At 41.5% G+C, this 15,474-nt stretch overlaps 1 protein-coding gene across 4 annotated transcripts in view; it reads right to left on the bottom strand.

The window, feature by feature from the left end:
- Positions 1 to 7,898, bottom strand: part of LOC110505600 (protein unc-79 homolog) — a 51,792-nt gene extending 43,894 nt beyond the window's left edge. For 3 of the 4 annotated variants that reach the window (XM_036962370.1, XM_036962368.1, XM_036962369.1), the window contains exons 1-3: positions 7,760 to 7,898; positions 6,026 to 6,146; positions 1,403 to 1,716 (exon numbers count right to left, since the gene is read on the bottom strand). In XM_036962370.1, coding sequence (XP_036818265.1) covers positions 1,403 to 1,716; positions 6,026 to 6,146; positions 7,760 to 7,781 — 457 coding nt within the window. In that variant the 5' untranslated portion in view covers positions 7,782 to 7,898. The remainder of the gene's footprint in view (positions 1 to 1,402; positions 1,717 to 6,025; positions 6,147 to 7,759) is intronic. The other variant, XM_036962371.1, reaches the window with a different exon arrangement.
- Between the last annotated feature and the right edge of the window lie 7,576 nt (positions 7,899 to 15,474).

The raw sequence follows: 15,474 nt of genomic DNA on the forward strand, positions 1-15,474 counted from the left end.
AGAGATGAACCTACTTTGGTGCAAAAAGTGCAAATCAATCCCAGAACAACAGCAAAGGACCATGTGAAGATGCTGGAGGAAACCGGTACAAAAGTATCTATATCTACAGTAAAATCCTATATCGACATAACCTGAAATGCCGCTCAGCAAGGGAGATGCCACTGCTCCAAAACCGCCATAAAAAAGCTGGTTTGCAACTGCACATGGGGACAAAGATCCTACTTTTTGGAGAAATGTCCTCTGGTCTGATGAAACTGTTTGGCCATAATGACCATCATTATGTTTGGGTGAAAAAGGGGGAGGCTTGCAAGCCGAAGATCCTCTTCCCAATCGTGAAGCACGGGGGTGGCAGCATCATGTTGTGGGGGTGTTTGGCTGCAGGAGGGACTGGTGCACTTCACTAAATAGATGACATCATAAGGGAGGAAAACTATGTGGATATATTGAAGCAACATCTCAAGACATCAGCCAGGAAGTTAAAGCTTGGTCGCAAATGGGTCTTCCAAATGGACAACGACCCCAAGCATACTTCCACATTTGTGGAAAAATTGCTTAAGGACAACAAAGTCAAGGTATTGGAGTGTCCATCACAAAGCCCTGACCTCAAACCTAAAGAAAATTTGTGGGCAGAACTGAAAAAGCGTGTGCGAGCAAGGAGGCCTACAAACCTGACTCAGCTACACCGGCTCTGTCAGGAGGAATGGGCCAAAATTCACCCAACTTATTGTGGGAAGCTTGTGGAAGGCAACCTGAAACGTTTGACCCAAGTTAAACAATTTAAAGGCAATGCTACCAAATACATATTGAGTGCATGTAAACTTCTGACCCACTGGGAATGTGATGAAACAATAAAAGCTGAAATAAATAATTCTCTCTACAATTATTCTGACATTTCACATTCTTAAAATAAAGTGGGGATCCTAACTGACGTAAGACAGGGAATTTTTACTAAGATTAAATGGCAGCAATTGTGAAAAACTGAGTTGAAATGTACTTGGCTAAGGTGTATGTAAACTACCGACTTCAACTGTATTAACAGACTTGCTATTGACCGATTACTATTCCCTGGTGCAGTTAATAGATACACAACATATGATAGCCATAGCAATTTAACCTTTAAATGGCTTTTCTGCAAATACATTTTCAATGCATTTTTCCAATTTCACATTCTCATTTACAAAGCAAACAGTTAATACATGTTTACAGTACTACAGTATGTCTGTAAATTCCATGTTCTATGTTATCAACAAAGTGAGCTGTCAGGATCCAGCGTGTTCGTTCCCCATCACCCCATGCATCCCTTCAGATAATCTGTGGGACTCCTCTCTTGGTGGAAATGAGGCGGGGGGGGGGGGGGGGGGGGGGGGGGGACATGTACAGAGGACACCCTGGCTTCACTCACCATGCTGACCGTGCTGCAGCAGGGGCACCAGGTCAAGCAGGGTCACGAGGGTCGCATAGAGCCCCTGATAGTCCAGAGAGGGGTACTCTGAGAGCTGAGCGTCCCGACTCTGCTGCCCCTGCCCCCCGCGGTCTGACGGGGCATCACGCAGAACGCTGTAAAGGAGGGAGCGAGTAACTGTAGGGTTGATGGAACTGACTTGTGGTCTTAGAGATGGGGTGAGTGGGAATGGCACAGGAAAAAGACACATGGTCATGGGCACGGCCAAATTGGATGCTTCCTGGTTCTCCTTCCTGCCTGTGCGGGACAGAATGCTGCTCCGGGAGTGAGGGGGTAGGGGGGGAGGGGGGAACAAGGGAAAAAAGAGACAACAAAGAAACAAAGAAACAGCACATTACATTGAAATGGCACTACAGAGACAGGGTAAATAGAAAAAAACTAACCCAGATAGACTCCACATAGGATGCAGTGTCTGTAATATTTCACTGAAGGCATGGGGAATTGTTCCCTGCTTTATCTGTTCAGTGTCATATAGAATTACTGACATTTTCTATTTCACTTTTTGTACATCTTTGTCTTCTAAAAACAAAAAATATGTTTGCAAAAACTGCAATGACCACTGCATCTCATGCGTATCTGGTGACAAGGAGCAAGAATGTAAAAAATGGCATGTTTTCAGTGGCAACCCCATACTTCTCCAAAGGGGAAACTGCAAATGGTTTTCCCTCTATGGCTGCTATATTCCGATCAGATCGATTCAGCAACAGCCATACAGTGAGGCCAATGGGCCATGATGTTTCTCAGGGAAATATATCCTGTTTTGTGGGGCTGTCGTGAAGGATGGGAGCAACACCACATCGTTTAGGAAAAATACAGAGGTGGCACTTTGGAAACATGCTTCAGCTAGTAATAAATATGTGTGTGAGGTTAGATAAGAATTCCTGGGTCACAACACATGTTTATTGCACCAGAGAAATGTCTGTACGCATACATTATGATACTGTATCAGTATCATCAGGATTAATAATGAGATCCAACAGGCATATGGATTCGAGTCTCTTAAATAATTGTAAGAACTAATCTACGGTAGGGGAGAAACTATAATGACAAAGGAATAGGTTGTTTCAAACGGGATGACCGGTAGCATTATGTTTGTGAGCTAATGTGGAATGGACGTTTGTGTTTTCTGTCCCCTGGCAAGGTGGAAATCTCACCAGAGACGGAGAACGAGTTGGTTGGTTAGTGTGTGAGGATTCTAGCGTTGGGGAGGGGGGAGGGGGGGTGGAGAGCCCTTCTCTTTCACTAAACATTATGTAAAAGAACTAAGCTTTTCTATCAGTAAAATGATTTGGAGGTACTTAGCATGAGAGCACAGATTACAAATGCTGATGTATTGTGTTTTTGAAAGGTCCTTTATAGAGATAGAGGTATAGCATTTCTAGAGGGGTGTGAGTAAGGAGATTATAGTGCAGAAATACAGAATAGCCTACTATTATAACATTTTACAATACCAACATCATTACGCACTTTCTTTACTCTGACAATTCCCCTGAAAGTTACACTCCGCAAGAATTTGGATATGTTGGACAGTTTTAAATACCAGTAACCAAAGTGTGAAAAACGTTAACGTTTTTCTCGGGGAGTTGGAATGGATAGTCAGTTTAACAATCGGGGGGGGGGTCAGCTTTACATCTTGTGGAGTATAACTTAATATCACTGAGCCCTTTGCACATATCAAACTGAAGAATTCAATTGAGCAAACCCCCCCCCCCACACACACACACACACACACACACACACAAACACACAGACAGACAAGCACACAGACAAACCCACATACAGTACACAGACTCAGGTTATGCGCACAGAGTTAGACACACATCTCAGATCAGATAAAACATCCTACACTTCCAATCAAAGCAACGCTATTTTCCAAATGTTTTCTCTAACTGTGGCAATGTGTAGTTGCTCTCAAGCATGAGTGAGCCACTGATTATAAGTAGCATTACTGTAACGAAGCATTAGCTCGGGGATACAATACCGTAATAGCCCCTGTTTTTGTCTCAAATAGCTAGATGTGAGATTTTTGATTTCCTTTGAGTGTGACTTGTTCATGCCAGATTCATTATCTGTTTTCAGTGTCAGTTGGTTCCTCACAGTCACTCTAATGAATGATGGAATTTGGCATGGGGTCAGGGCGACTGTGAATCCATGGCTCATTGATGCAGAGAGCTAGAGAGCTTGGCTGGTATGTGTTACTTTCTAGATGACTGGCTGGGAGGAAAATCTGGCAACTATATCATATTTGACTAATTATTTATGACATGTTACATAACACCCCCTTGGGGTAAACCACCTTAAATTGAGCCCATGGGTAGCCCCATCCCTTTAAACCAATACCGTCAATGTCTTACACTGATTTCTTACTATGCTGCAGAATTTATGAAATATTAATTTGGCCGCTCCATCCTCTGTCTGTGCAGGGTTCTTTCTTTTCAGGAACCTGACATATGCTCATTCCAGTTTTCAAGCCTCAGTGCACCCCAGGCCAATGAAACACAGGTGTCTGTCTGAATGTCTGAGAGTCTACTGAGCAGTGCAGAGTGGTTTCAATGTGGGAGGCATGGCTTGATGTGTGAGTTAGGAGGGAGGAGATTTAGCTCAAGGAAAACACAAGACGAATGTTACAGTATCATACCAGCAGGATTCCCTTCACACCCCAACGATACCGCGCCTCACAGACACAATTGTCATTCGAGTTAACTGCCACAACACAGGCTCGTACAATCACAGCCCCCATCACGCTCCATCTGTGCCAAGGACAAATAGGATGCCAGGCTTGTAACAACACACTCACAAGGGCTGCTAGCTCTCTCAGCAAAGTCAGAAAGATCCAGGATACTTTACCAATGTTTGACTTGAAAATAATCCAAATTTGGCCACAGTAAAATGTATTCACAGTACACTATTACTGTATGTCCACTGTGTGATGGAATTAAAGGGATCGTCATAATCCCATAATTTTCATGAAAGTGGAACATGAAAGTTCTGTCTCCCTCATGCACATCCTTTTAGATTACTGTGCCTAATGATGATGATTTCTGTAGCCAATGATCAAAGCACAGCTCATTTTCACAGAGAGCTCTGCTCAAACTCAAAGCCTTAAATGTCACATACTGCTTATGGCCATAATGGCTGCCCTGGCTTCTTGACCTGTTCTGAGGGGACGTGTTGTTCCTTCCCGTCCTCTGTCACAGCACATTGGGGACTTCTCAGACCCAAGGAGCCAGAGGACCAGACCTCCCCTAGCCCCTTTGGGAGTGAGACTCCAGGGCATCCCATGGACATGTACATCTAGAAAGCTAACACTGAACCTACAGAGGGGTTGAGATTGCCTATTTATTTATTTTTAAATTCTCAAATATAAAACAAACCATACCCGGTATAATCAGCAAGATAACATCATTATTAACATTTATAACCTCCTACTTGCAGACAACATCAACACAATTCAAATCTACCAAAATTGCCATTATTGGCTTGTCTCAATTTGAGCATACTTTTCCAAACAGCCATGGCATGATAAGAGGGGGAACATGTTGTTGACTCTATCATGCTGACCACACCACTCGCATCTCGTGCGCAAGCTTTGCAAAAATAAATGTACACATACATGTTATTCAATCATTGCACCCACACTGCTCGCGCGCCTCAGCAAGTGTCTGGCAGGCCAGGCGGTAAAATAGAAATAGGTTCTATTTGTGATGCTCAATGCGCTGCAAGTCCGGCCTCTCCCATCTCCTCATTGGTGTTTATGGGCATATATCCACGTGGGTGATTGAAAGATTAACTGACGTCCACACTCCAGTCGGATGTAGTAATGCACCATAAAGTTGGTTGCCAACCGCTATATAAAGTCCAAAGAAGTCAAAAAGAAGCCTGAGGAAGGAGGAGAGATAACGTGAAAGGAATTTGGTGTATACTGTTTTATCTGTGGATTAATTGTCGGAGTAGAGGACTTTGTGTATTTCAGGTAAAATAACAACCCAATGTTTCTATCCCAGGACATATTAGCTAGCAACAGCAAGCTAGCTAGCTAAATTGCCATAAATGTTTAATGCTTTTCGACCTGTCCCCAAATTAATATAATTGGTTCAGAGTTTGTTTTGATATTTCAACCTGCGTGTCCTGATCCTGATCATCATGTCTGGTGTGGGGGTACAAAATCAACATGGCGCGATGGCGTCCAGTTTGGTCAGAATGTTATAGTGCACTGATGAGATACTGTAGGATCATGGTCCTCATACAGCAACATGAAGCATATGGTATCACAAAGGCAGAGGATGGAGCAAGACAATTCCCTCTCTGAAAATTACCTGAGGGTTTTCAACTAGGATTCTTAAATGATGATGCACACTATAAAGTTACATTGTAGAATACCGTTTCCCATATTTCCACTTCTATCTTTTAATTCCAACTGACTTCCTACCAGCAGTAATCCTGTCTTATTGCTGTGCATGTATTAGAATTAGGCTTAACCCCAGTCACCTCTCCTCTGAAACTAAACACCAAATACTGTTACACTCCGTTACTTCACCTGTGGTTCCAGCGCAGGCTACTTACCTGAGCAGGGTTTGGGAAAAGTATTTCAATGTGTTTGCAATGTCTGTTCCGGAGGGCACGGGGTAAATATTGTGTTGCACGCGGTTGTGATACTCTTGCAAGTATCTTATCTTAGAGGCAACTAAACAAGATAAAGAGCAGAGTGACAAACATATGACATCTGATGAAGCCTTTTCACATAAGGGGGGGGGGGGGGGGGGGGGGGGTGGCAATGGGTTATGGTTGGTACAGTATAAGCCTGGTCATTGATATGCTGCCCCATAAGCATGGCAAAGGGCGAGGGTCTCTGTGAACCTTCATTGTCTCTCTTTAAGTGGCATTTGTGTTTGGCCAGCTAGGTCACAACCAACCCTGGAATGGGTCGTTTTGGTGCCATTTTGTGACTCAGAGAGGAATAGTGGTTAGCTTTCGCTGACCTGCAAATGACAAGTCCCAAAAATAACAACAACACCCACAGGCTTTGTTTGTGTGTGTGTGTGTGTGTGTGTGTGTGTGTGTGTGTGTGTGTGTGTGTGTGTGTGTGTGTGTGTGTGTGTGTGTGTGTGTGTGTGTGTGTGTGTGTGTGTGTGTGTGTAGATGTGTACGTCAATTAGTGTGTTTAGGTTATCTACGTGGGTGTATGAGTGTGTTATTTTTTGCAAATTTCATAGCAATGAATGACTGCATTGCCAAAATAGGCTACCTTCAGACACACTTTGCAAAACCAGAAATGTGAGCAAAGGTGTAACCTCATTCACAGGCTCACTTGCTAGAGCCTGCTGAGTGGACGAGATTAGCAAAGGTGCAAAATCTGGACATCTACTGTCTCTAGTTTTTGCCTGACAAAAAACAATTTCAACTGTTGTTTTAAGGGCTAAAATTTGTGAGACTTGTGCAAACTAATGTCCGACCAATTCAGTAATGTCTATGTACTGAAGAAAGGAGAAACAACACAAATCGTCTATAGGCTAGAGTTCAAATGGTGATTATTTCCCTTTCTTGCGATGTTTACAATACATAGCCTACATGGGACCATAGATTAGCCTATAGAACATTCTATGTTGCCCCAAACATGGCCAAGTACATTTCAAGTCGATATTGAGCAGGCTTTATACCAAATAAATGTAGATGGGCCTATATGAACTTGTTTCTTCCAGTTATTACTATAGGCCTATTCGAAACCAAGTAACACATGCCTACTTGAGTAATGTTGAGTTCTCCAAGGTGTGTTGACTGACAACAACAACAAACCACCAATTGTTTATTACACTGTGCATTGATTCAGTTGATCATATACAGTGTAACCGCAGTATGCTTATCCACCTGTTTCAGACGCAAATGACGAAGAAAAAAACTCGTCTCATATTATGTCAAGTAAGTAAAAGAACAAGCAAAGCAACCACATTACTGATCGCCAATGCCACCATATTGTTTAGCGGAGCATTTGTCAAATCGACCTTGAAACCAATAACCTACATATCTTTCTCCGCACCAACCTTTCTTTCAACGTGTCAATCAAAAATGAAAGGTTAATATCTATTATTATGTTTTCCCCATATCGTTGTGTTGACCACCGCCAGAAAATAGCGCATCCCCTACACTAGCCCCTACCTAGAGCCATCATCTGCAGAGCGAGTACGTGTTGCAACCTGCCTTAGCAACCGCGGTTTCATCACCAAGGACAGCTCCCCTCCTTCGCTTTCTTACTAGAAAATTACACCTAAAAATGGGTGGATTTTAAATAATGGTACTTACATTGCTCTGCTTTCGTAGACATTGTGGGAACACTTCACGAATCCTAAAACAAACACTGTCAAATGTTTGTTTTTCCCCTACGGTGTTGTTCCCCCTCAGTCTTGGAAAAGTGAATAATCCCCCCTCGCTCACAGGCTCTCTCTGGTTGTACCACTGCTTCCATAAAAAGCATGTTAACAGAAATTGCAATCAATTGCATTGGCCTTGTAAATCATTTAAATGCATGCGGTGGACATTTTTATAATTTGGGAATGTATATATCATTGTGCTGATAGAAAAGCCAGACCCAAATCAGCACATACCTTTCAAAATGGACTGGTCCGACTCTGACAAATTGTCATTCAAGAAAGTGATATTTAACACCCGACTCAACACGAAGCTGCTAAAGCTCTTTTGAATCAGCTGAGATTCAAAGAGTGAGTTTCAAAGGTGGTGGTATACTTGCTCCTCTTAAACTATAGGCTATATATCACTATTTTACATAATTTATAATCCAGATGGTTTTCAGAGATTTTGTAACTGTAATTTATAAAGAGCATCAGGGGTAGCATTTTTAAACAATGTATTTTGACAGTATGCACAAAGACCATGTTTAGAGAGGATACTATCAAACTACTATAGGCAATTTGAGAACCGCAGTATGTAGTGGTGAAGGGAAATTGCTTCCTATACAGTGGGGCAAAAAAGTATTTAGTCAGCCACCAATTGTGCAAGTTCTCCCACTTAAAAAGATGAGAGAGGCCTGTAATTTTCATAATTGGTACACTTCAACTATGAGAGACAAAATGAGAAATAAAATCCAGAAAATCACATTGTAGGATTTTTAATGAATTTATTTGCAAATTATGGTGGAAAATAAGTATTTGGTCACCTACAAACAAGCAAGATTTCTGGCTCTCACAGACTTGTAACTTCTTCTTTAAGAGGCTCCTCTGTCCTCCACTCGTTACCTGTATTAATGGCACCTGTTTGAACTTGTTATCAGTATAAAAGACACCTGTCCACAACCTCAAACAGTCACACTCCAAACTCCACTATGGCCAAAACCAAAGAGCTGTCAAAGGACACCAGAAACAAAATTGTAGACCTGCACCAGGCTGGGAAGACTGAATCTGCAACAGGTAAGCAGCTTGGTTTGAAGAAATCAAAAGTGGGCGCAATTATTAGGAAAAGGAAGACATACAAGACCACTGATAATCTCCCTTGATCTGGGGCTCCACGCAAGATCTCACCCGTGGGGTCAAAATGATCACAAGAACGGTGAGCAAAAATCCCAGAAACACACGGGGGGGGGACTAGTGAATGACCTGCAGAGAGCTGGGACCAAAGTAACAAAGCCTACCATCAGTAACACACTACGCCGCCAGGGACTCTAATCCTGCAGTTCCAGAAGTGTCCCCCTGCTGGCTGCATCCCTTTGTTCTCAATTTCCACCTGAAGTCATACCCAAATCTAACTGCCTGTAGCTCAGCCCCAGAGGCAAGGATATGCATATTCTTGGTATCGTTTGAATGGAAACATTCTGAAGTTTGTGGAAATGTTAATTGAATGTAGGAGAATATAACACAGTAGATCTGGTGGAAGAAAAGAGAAAGAAAGAGCATTCGTTTTCTGTTTTTTATTGTTGTAGTATCATCTTTCACATGTACTAGAATAGCCACACAGTCAGATAGGATGCTGGAGATCATTTTGATGGATAACACAAGAGGGCAGCTGTAGGTGTGCAAAGAGACTGATAACTTCAGGAATGGGTGAGCTACATGACATTTAGCAGGAAGTCACCCAGGTGTCCCACACAAGTTGCCCAAATGTACCCAAGTGGGCGAATTGGTGAAAAGACCTATAACTATATACAGCAGTGCAAATAACTATATACAACATATCAAAAAGCAATTCTAACACACACACACACAAAAAAAATGTTTAAAAAAATATTCGAAAAAATTAAAAAAAAAAAAAAACAGTCCTCGTCCTCGTCACAATATTTTGCTGCCTGTGCCATGTCCCATAGCAGTCTCTTTCTGATGTAAAGCAGAGGCAAACTGAACAAGTGGTGCATTTCATGCGACACAGAACACAACGACGCCTCCATGCTGTGGCCTTTTGCCCTTTTTGGCCCATGCTGTGCCCTTTTTGCAGTAATGAACTGTGGCATATGAACACCACTGGGGGCACAGGTAGAGCGGGCAGCTTGGCACCGGGGGCTCCCAGTCGGAGTCGCTATCACTGTGAAAGAAAACATTAAAAAAATATTTGTATTGTATGAGCCTTTTATCATCACATAAAATAAACAGATATGTATTGTATAGAGCAGAGGGAACAGTCACTAAGGTGAAGTGCTGTTACATTCAACTCCGGCCATTGTTGTATATATATATACACACACACACACACACACACACACACACACACACACACACACACACACACACACAAACAAACCAACACACACACACACACACACACACACACACAAACAAACCACACTTCATTGCAAAAAATATATATATATAAATATATATATTTTTATATTTCATAAAATGGCATTAGCACTTACCCGTCCAGAAGTACATCCTGTCCTTGCAGAAACAGCTCCTCAGTTCGTTTGAATCATAACACTACAAGAATCCTCAAACAAAAAATCTGAATTCACGGCACAAACAGTTTACAAAATGTTTAGATTTAGGCTATAAAAACGGATTTTATCAAAGAAAACTGCACTTCATTTGATCACTGGGACCCTCAGGAAGAGAAATAAGAGCAAGATATCAGAATGTAAGTCATAATTTTACCTTCAGATGTGAATGTGTAAAAACTGTCATGGCGGAAAATGTTTCTGTTGTTGATTGTTCTTCTCAAACAAAAGCATGGGATTTGTTCTCTGTAATAGCTATTTTAAATTGGAAAACGTAGTTTGATTACCAAGATTCAAATCTTTTGAAGGGTGTAAGACACTTGCATTTTCAAGAATGTTTAATGTTACGAAGTTGTATTTTTAGTTGTCACTCTGAAATTTCCCCTGATGTTGATCCCTGTACGAGGATCGCAGCCATAACATGTTTTAAGCCAGTACATATCCAGGCCCGTCTGAAGTTTGCTAGAGAGCATTTGGATGATCCACAAGAAGATTGGGAGAATGTCATATGGTCAGATGAAACCAAGATATAACTTTTTAGTAAAAACTCAACTCGTTGTGTTTGGAGGACAAAGAATGCTGAGTTGCATCCAAAGAACACCATACATACTGTGAAGCATGGGGGTGGAAACATCATGCTTTGGGGCTGTTTTTCTGCAAAGGGACCAGGACGACTGATTCGTGTAAAGGAAAGAATGAATGGGGCCATGTATCGTGAGATTTTGAGTGAAAACCTCCTTCCATCAGCAAGGGCATTGAAGATGAAACGTGGCTGGGTCTTTCAGCATGACAATGATCCCAAACACACCGCCCGGGCAACGAAGGAGTGGCTTCGTAAGAAGCATTTCAAGGTCCTGGAGCTGCCTAGCCAGTCTAGAGAGCTCAACCCCATAGAAAATCTTTGGAGGGAGTTGAAAGTCCGTGTTGCCCAGCAACAGCCCCAAAACATCACTGCTCTAGAGGAGATCTGCATGGAGGAATGGGCCAAAATACCAGCAACAGTGTGTGAAAACCTTGTGAAGACTTACAGAAAACGTTTGACCTCTGTCATTGCCAACAAAGGGTATATAACAAAGTATTGAGATAAACTTTTGTTATTGACCAAATACTTATTTTCCACCATAATTTGCAAATAAATGTATTAATAATCCTACAATGTGATTTTCTGGATTTTTTTTTCTCATTTTGTCTGTCAGTTGAAGTGTACCTATGATGAAAATTACAGGCCTCTCTCATCTTTTTAAGAGGGAGAACTTGCACAACTGGTGGCTGACTAAATACTTTTTTGCCCCACTGTAGTTTTTTGCTTTTCCAACAGTCTTTCCATTGTCACTGGGGAGTTATGGCAACTGACTATTTACAGTATGAGTCAAACGTTTGGACACTGACTCATTCAAGGGGTTTTCTTTATTTTTACTATTTTCTACATTGTAGAATAATAGCGAAGAGATCAAAGTTTTATTTTATTTGATCAAACTATGAAATTACACATGGAATCATGTAGTAACCAAAAAAGTGTTAAACAAATCCAAATATATTTTATATTCTTCAAAGTAGCCACCCTTTGCCTTGATGACAGCTTTGACATTCTCTCAACCAGCTTCATGAGGTAGTCACCTGGAATGCACTTGTTGGCTGCTTTTCCTTCACTCTGCGGTCCAATTCATCCCAAACCACCTCAATTGGGTTGAGGTCAGGTGATTGTGGAGGCCAGGTCATCTGATGCAGCACTCTCCTTTGTCAAATAGCCCTTACACAGCCTGGAGGTCATTGTCCTGTTGAAAACAAATTATAGTCCCACTAAGTGCAAACCAGATGGGATGGCGTATCGCTGCAGAATGCTGTGGTAGACATGCTGTTCAAGAGTACCTTGAATTCTAAATAAATCACTGACACTGACACCCCCACACCATAACACCTCCTCCATGCTTTACAGTGGCAAATACACATGGAGAGATCATCCATTCACCCACACTGCGTCTCACAAAGACACTGCGGTTGGAATCAAAAATCTCAAATTTGGACTCCAGACCAAAGGACAGATTTCCACCGGTCTAATGTCCATTGCTCGTGGTCCAAGCAAGTCTCTTATTATTATTGTTGTCCTTTAGTAGTGGTTTCTTTGCAGTAATTTGACCATGAAGGCCTGATTCGCGTAGTCTCCTCTGAACAGTTGATGTTGAGATCTGTTGTTGTCTTACTTGAACTCTGTGAAGCATTTATTCGGGCTGCAATTTCTGACGCTGGTAACTGTAATGAACTTATCCTCTGCAGCAGAGGTAACTCTGGGTCTTCCTTTCAGTGGCGGTCCTCATGAGAGCCAGTTTCATCATAGTGCTTGATGGTTTTTGCAACTGCACTTGAAGATACATTGAAAGTTCTAGAAATGTTCTGAAATCATTGACTGACCTTCATGTCTTAAAGTAATGACGGACTGTTGTTTCTCGTTGCTTATTTGAGCTGTTCTTGCCATAACATGGACTTGGTATGTTACCAAATAGGGCTAGCTCCTGTATACCACCCCTACCTTGTCACAACACAACTGACTGGCTCAAACTCATTAAGAAGGAAAGAAATTCCACAAATTAAATGCATTCCAGGTGAGCACCTCATGAAGCTAGTTGAGAGAATACCAAGAGTGTGCAAAGCTGTCATCATGGCAAAGGGTGGCTACTTTGAAGAATCTCAAATATAACATGTGTTTTGATTTGATTAACACTTTATTTTTTGGTTACTACATGATTCCATATGTGTTATTCCTGTCACGCCCTGACCTGAGATATCTGTTTATTTATATTTTGATTAGGTCAGGGTGTGACTAGGGTGGGTACGTTCGTTTTTGTATTGTCTAGGGTTTTTGTATTGTCTAGGGCTAGGGTTTTTGTATGTCTAGGGTTTTGTAGGTCTAGGGGTTTTTGTATATCTATGTTGGCCTGATATGGTTCCCAATCAGAGACAGCTGTTTATCGTTGTCTCTGATTGGGGATCATATTTAGGTAGCCATTTCCCTTTGGTGTTTGTGGGATCTTGTCTATGTATAGTTGCCTGTCAGCACTTGTTTGTATAGCGGTTTGTTTTTTTAGTTTGTTAAGTGTTTCATTCTTTTAATAAATAATGTACGCATACAACGCTGCGCCTTGGTCCGATCCTTATAACGAACGTGACAATTTCATAGATGTGATGTCTTCAGTATTATTCTACGATGTAGAAAATAGTAAAAATAAAGAAAAACCCTTGAATGTGTGTCCAAACTTTTGACTGGTACAGTATATCAGGAATGGTTTTCTTTTCTTTACAGGAAACAATTAGAATTATTCCCAGTTCACCCCAGCTAAAAGATAAACAAGAATTTCAGTTCTGAGGCAAGAGAATAGACACTACAACCTTAACTATACTTCTCAACAGATCTTAGTGTTTGTCAAGAACCAGGACTAGACTATTCCCCTTCCCATCTCCATCTGATAAAGTAACAACATCCTGTGTCTGGAGCCTGGTTCTGAGTGGACTCACTGGTTCCTGGTTCTGTATGTCCACTAGAAGATCTCAAAAACCACTCATTCAACTGAAGGCACATGCAGATTGGAATTTTGGAGGTGAAAACGGAGTGCGCCGGGTGTCAGTCTGCTGAAACAATGTTAAGTGTCTGCAATAAAGACAAGCAATAATGCAATGCCATCAAGACAAAAATACTAAATTTCATGATTCAATCTCTTTAGAAACTAAATAAATTACAAAATGACATATTAAACATTATACCATCCACCTGGTAAATGACTGCGGTTTAGTTTATGTGTTTATACATTAATTCATCTTATACATTATTAAGATGGTGGTTCAGTGATTTTTCAGTGATGTCCTTTCATACATTTTGGTGGAGCCGAGTCAGTGTTCTGGAGGGGTCTCTGGCGGTAAACTGGGATACGGTGCATGATCCATCCAGCCGGGACTAGGAGAGTGAACGCAAACACTGACATTGTGAAGAGAGATTGCTGTGAGGGAAACAAGGAGACCACATACATATTTAGCATGTAAAACATTGCTGTGCAAATACTGAATCAAACGGTTAACAGGCACCACCTGAATGTAACGCCTTAGTCTTGTAATAATAATAATATATTGAACAAAAATATAAATGCAACATGTAACAATTTCGAAGACTTTACTGAGTTACAGTTCATATGAGTGAATTAGTCAATTAAAATAAATTCATTAGGCCTTAATCTATGGATTAGTTTATGCCTGCCCATACCATAACCCCTACCGCCACAATGGGGCACTTTGCTCACAATGTTGACATCAGCAAACCGCTCACCCACACGACTCTATACACATGGTCTGCGGTTGTGAGGCGGGTTGGACATACTACCAAATTCTCTAAAACGACGTTGGAGGCAGCTTATGCTAGAGAAATTAACATTACATTCGCTTCCAACAGCTCTGGTGAACATTCCTGCAGTCATCATGCCAATTGCACGCTCCCTCAAAACTTTAGACATCTGTGGCATTGTGGTGTGAGACAAAACTGCACATTTTAGAGTGGCCTTTTATTGTCCCCAGGACAAGGTACATTTGTGTAATGATCATGCTGTTTAATCAGCTTCTTGATATGCCACACCTGTCAGGTGGATGGATTATCTTGGCAAAGGAGAAATGCTCATGAACAGGGATGTAGACAAATGTTTTGTGCATATGGAACATTTTAGGGATCTTTTATTTCAGCTCATGAAACATGGGACCAACACTTTACATGTTGCGTTTATATTTTTGTTCAGTGTAATTTGATGGGTGCTTATATTTGTCATATTTCACACATGTGCAAGCGTGTATTAATAATATAATATGTGTAAATTGGAAATATGTTTTTTGCATATCCCAATTCTCACTGAGACACCTCTGCGAGTGGGGTCATGGCCAGGGTCTGCCATTATCATTGGTGGCCCTAAAGCAATTAGGGTTAAGTGCCTTCCTCAAGGGCACATCTACAGATTTTTCACCTTGTCAGCTTGGGGATTTGAACTAGAAACCTTTTGGTTACTGGCCCAATGCGCTAACTGCTAGGCTACGTTACAGTGTAATAACA

The sequence above is a fragment of the Oncorhynchus mykiss genome, chromosome 25, assembly GCF_013265735.2.
Source record: "Oncorhynchus mykiss isolate Arlee chromosome 25, USDA_OmykA_1.1, whole genome shotgun sequence".
NCBI lineage: Eukaryota > Metazoa > Chordata > Actinopteri > Salmoniformes > Salmonidae > Oncorhynchus > Oncorhynchus mykiss.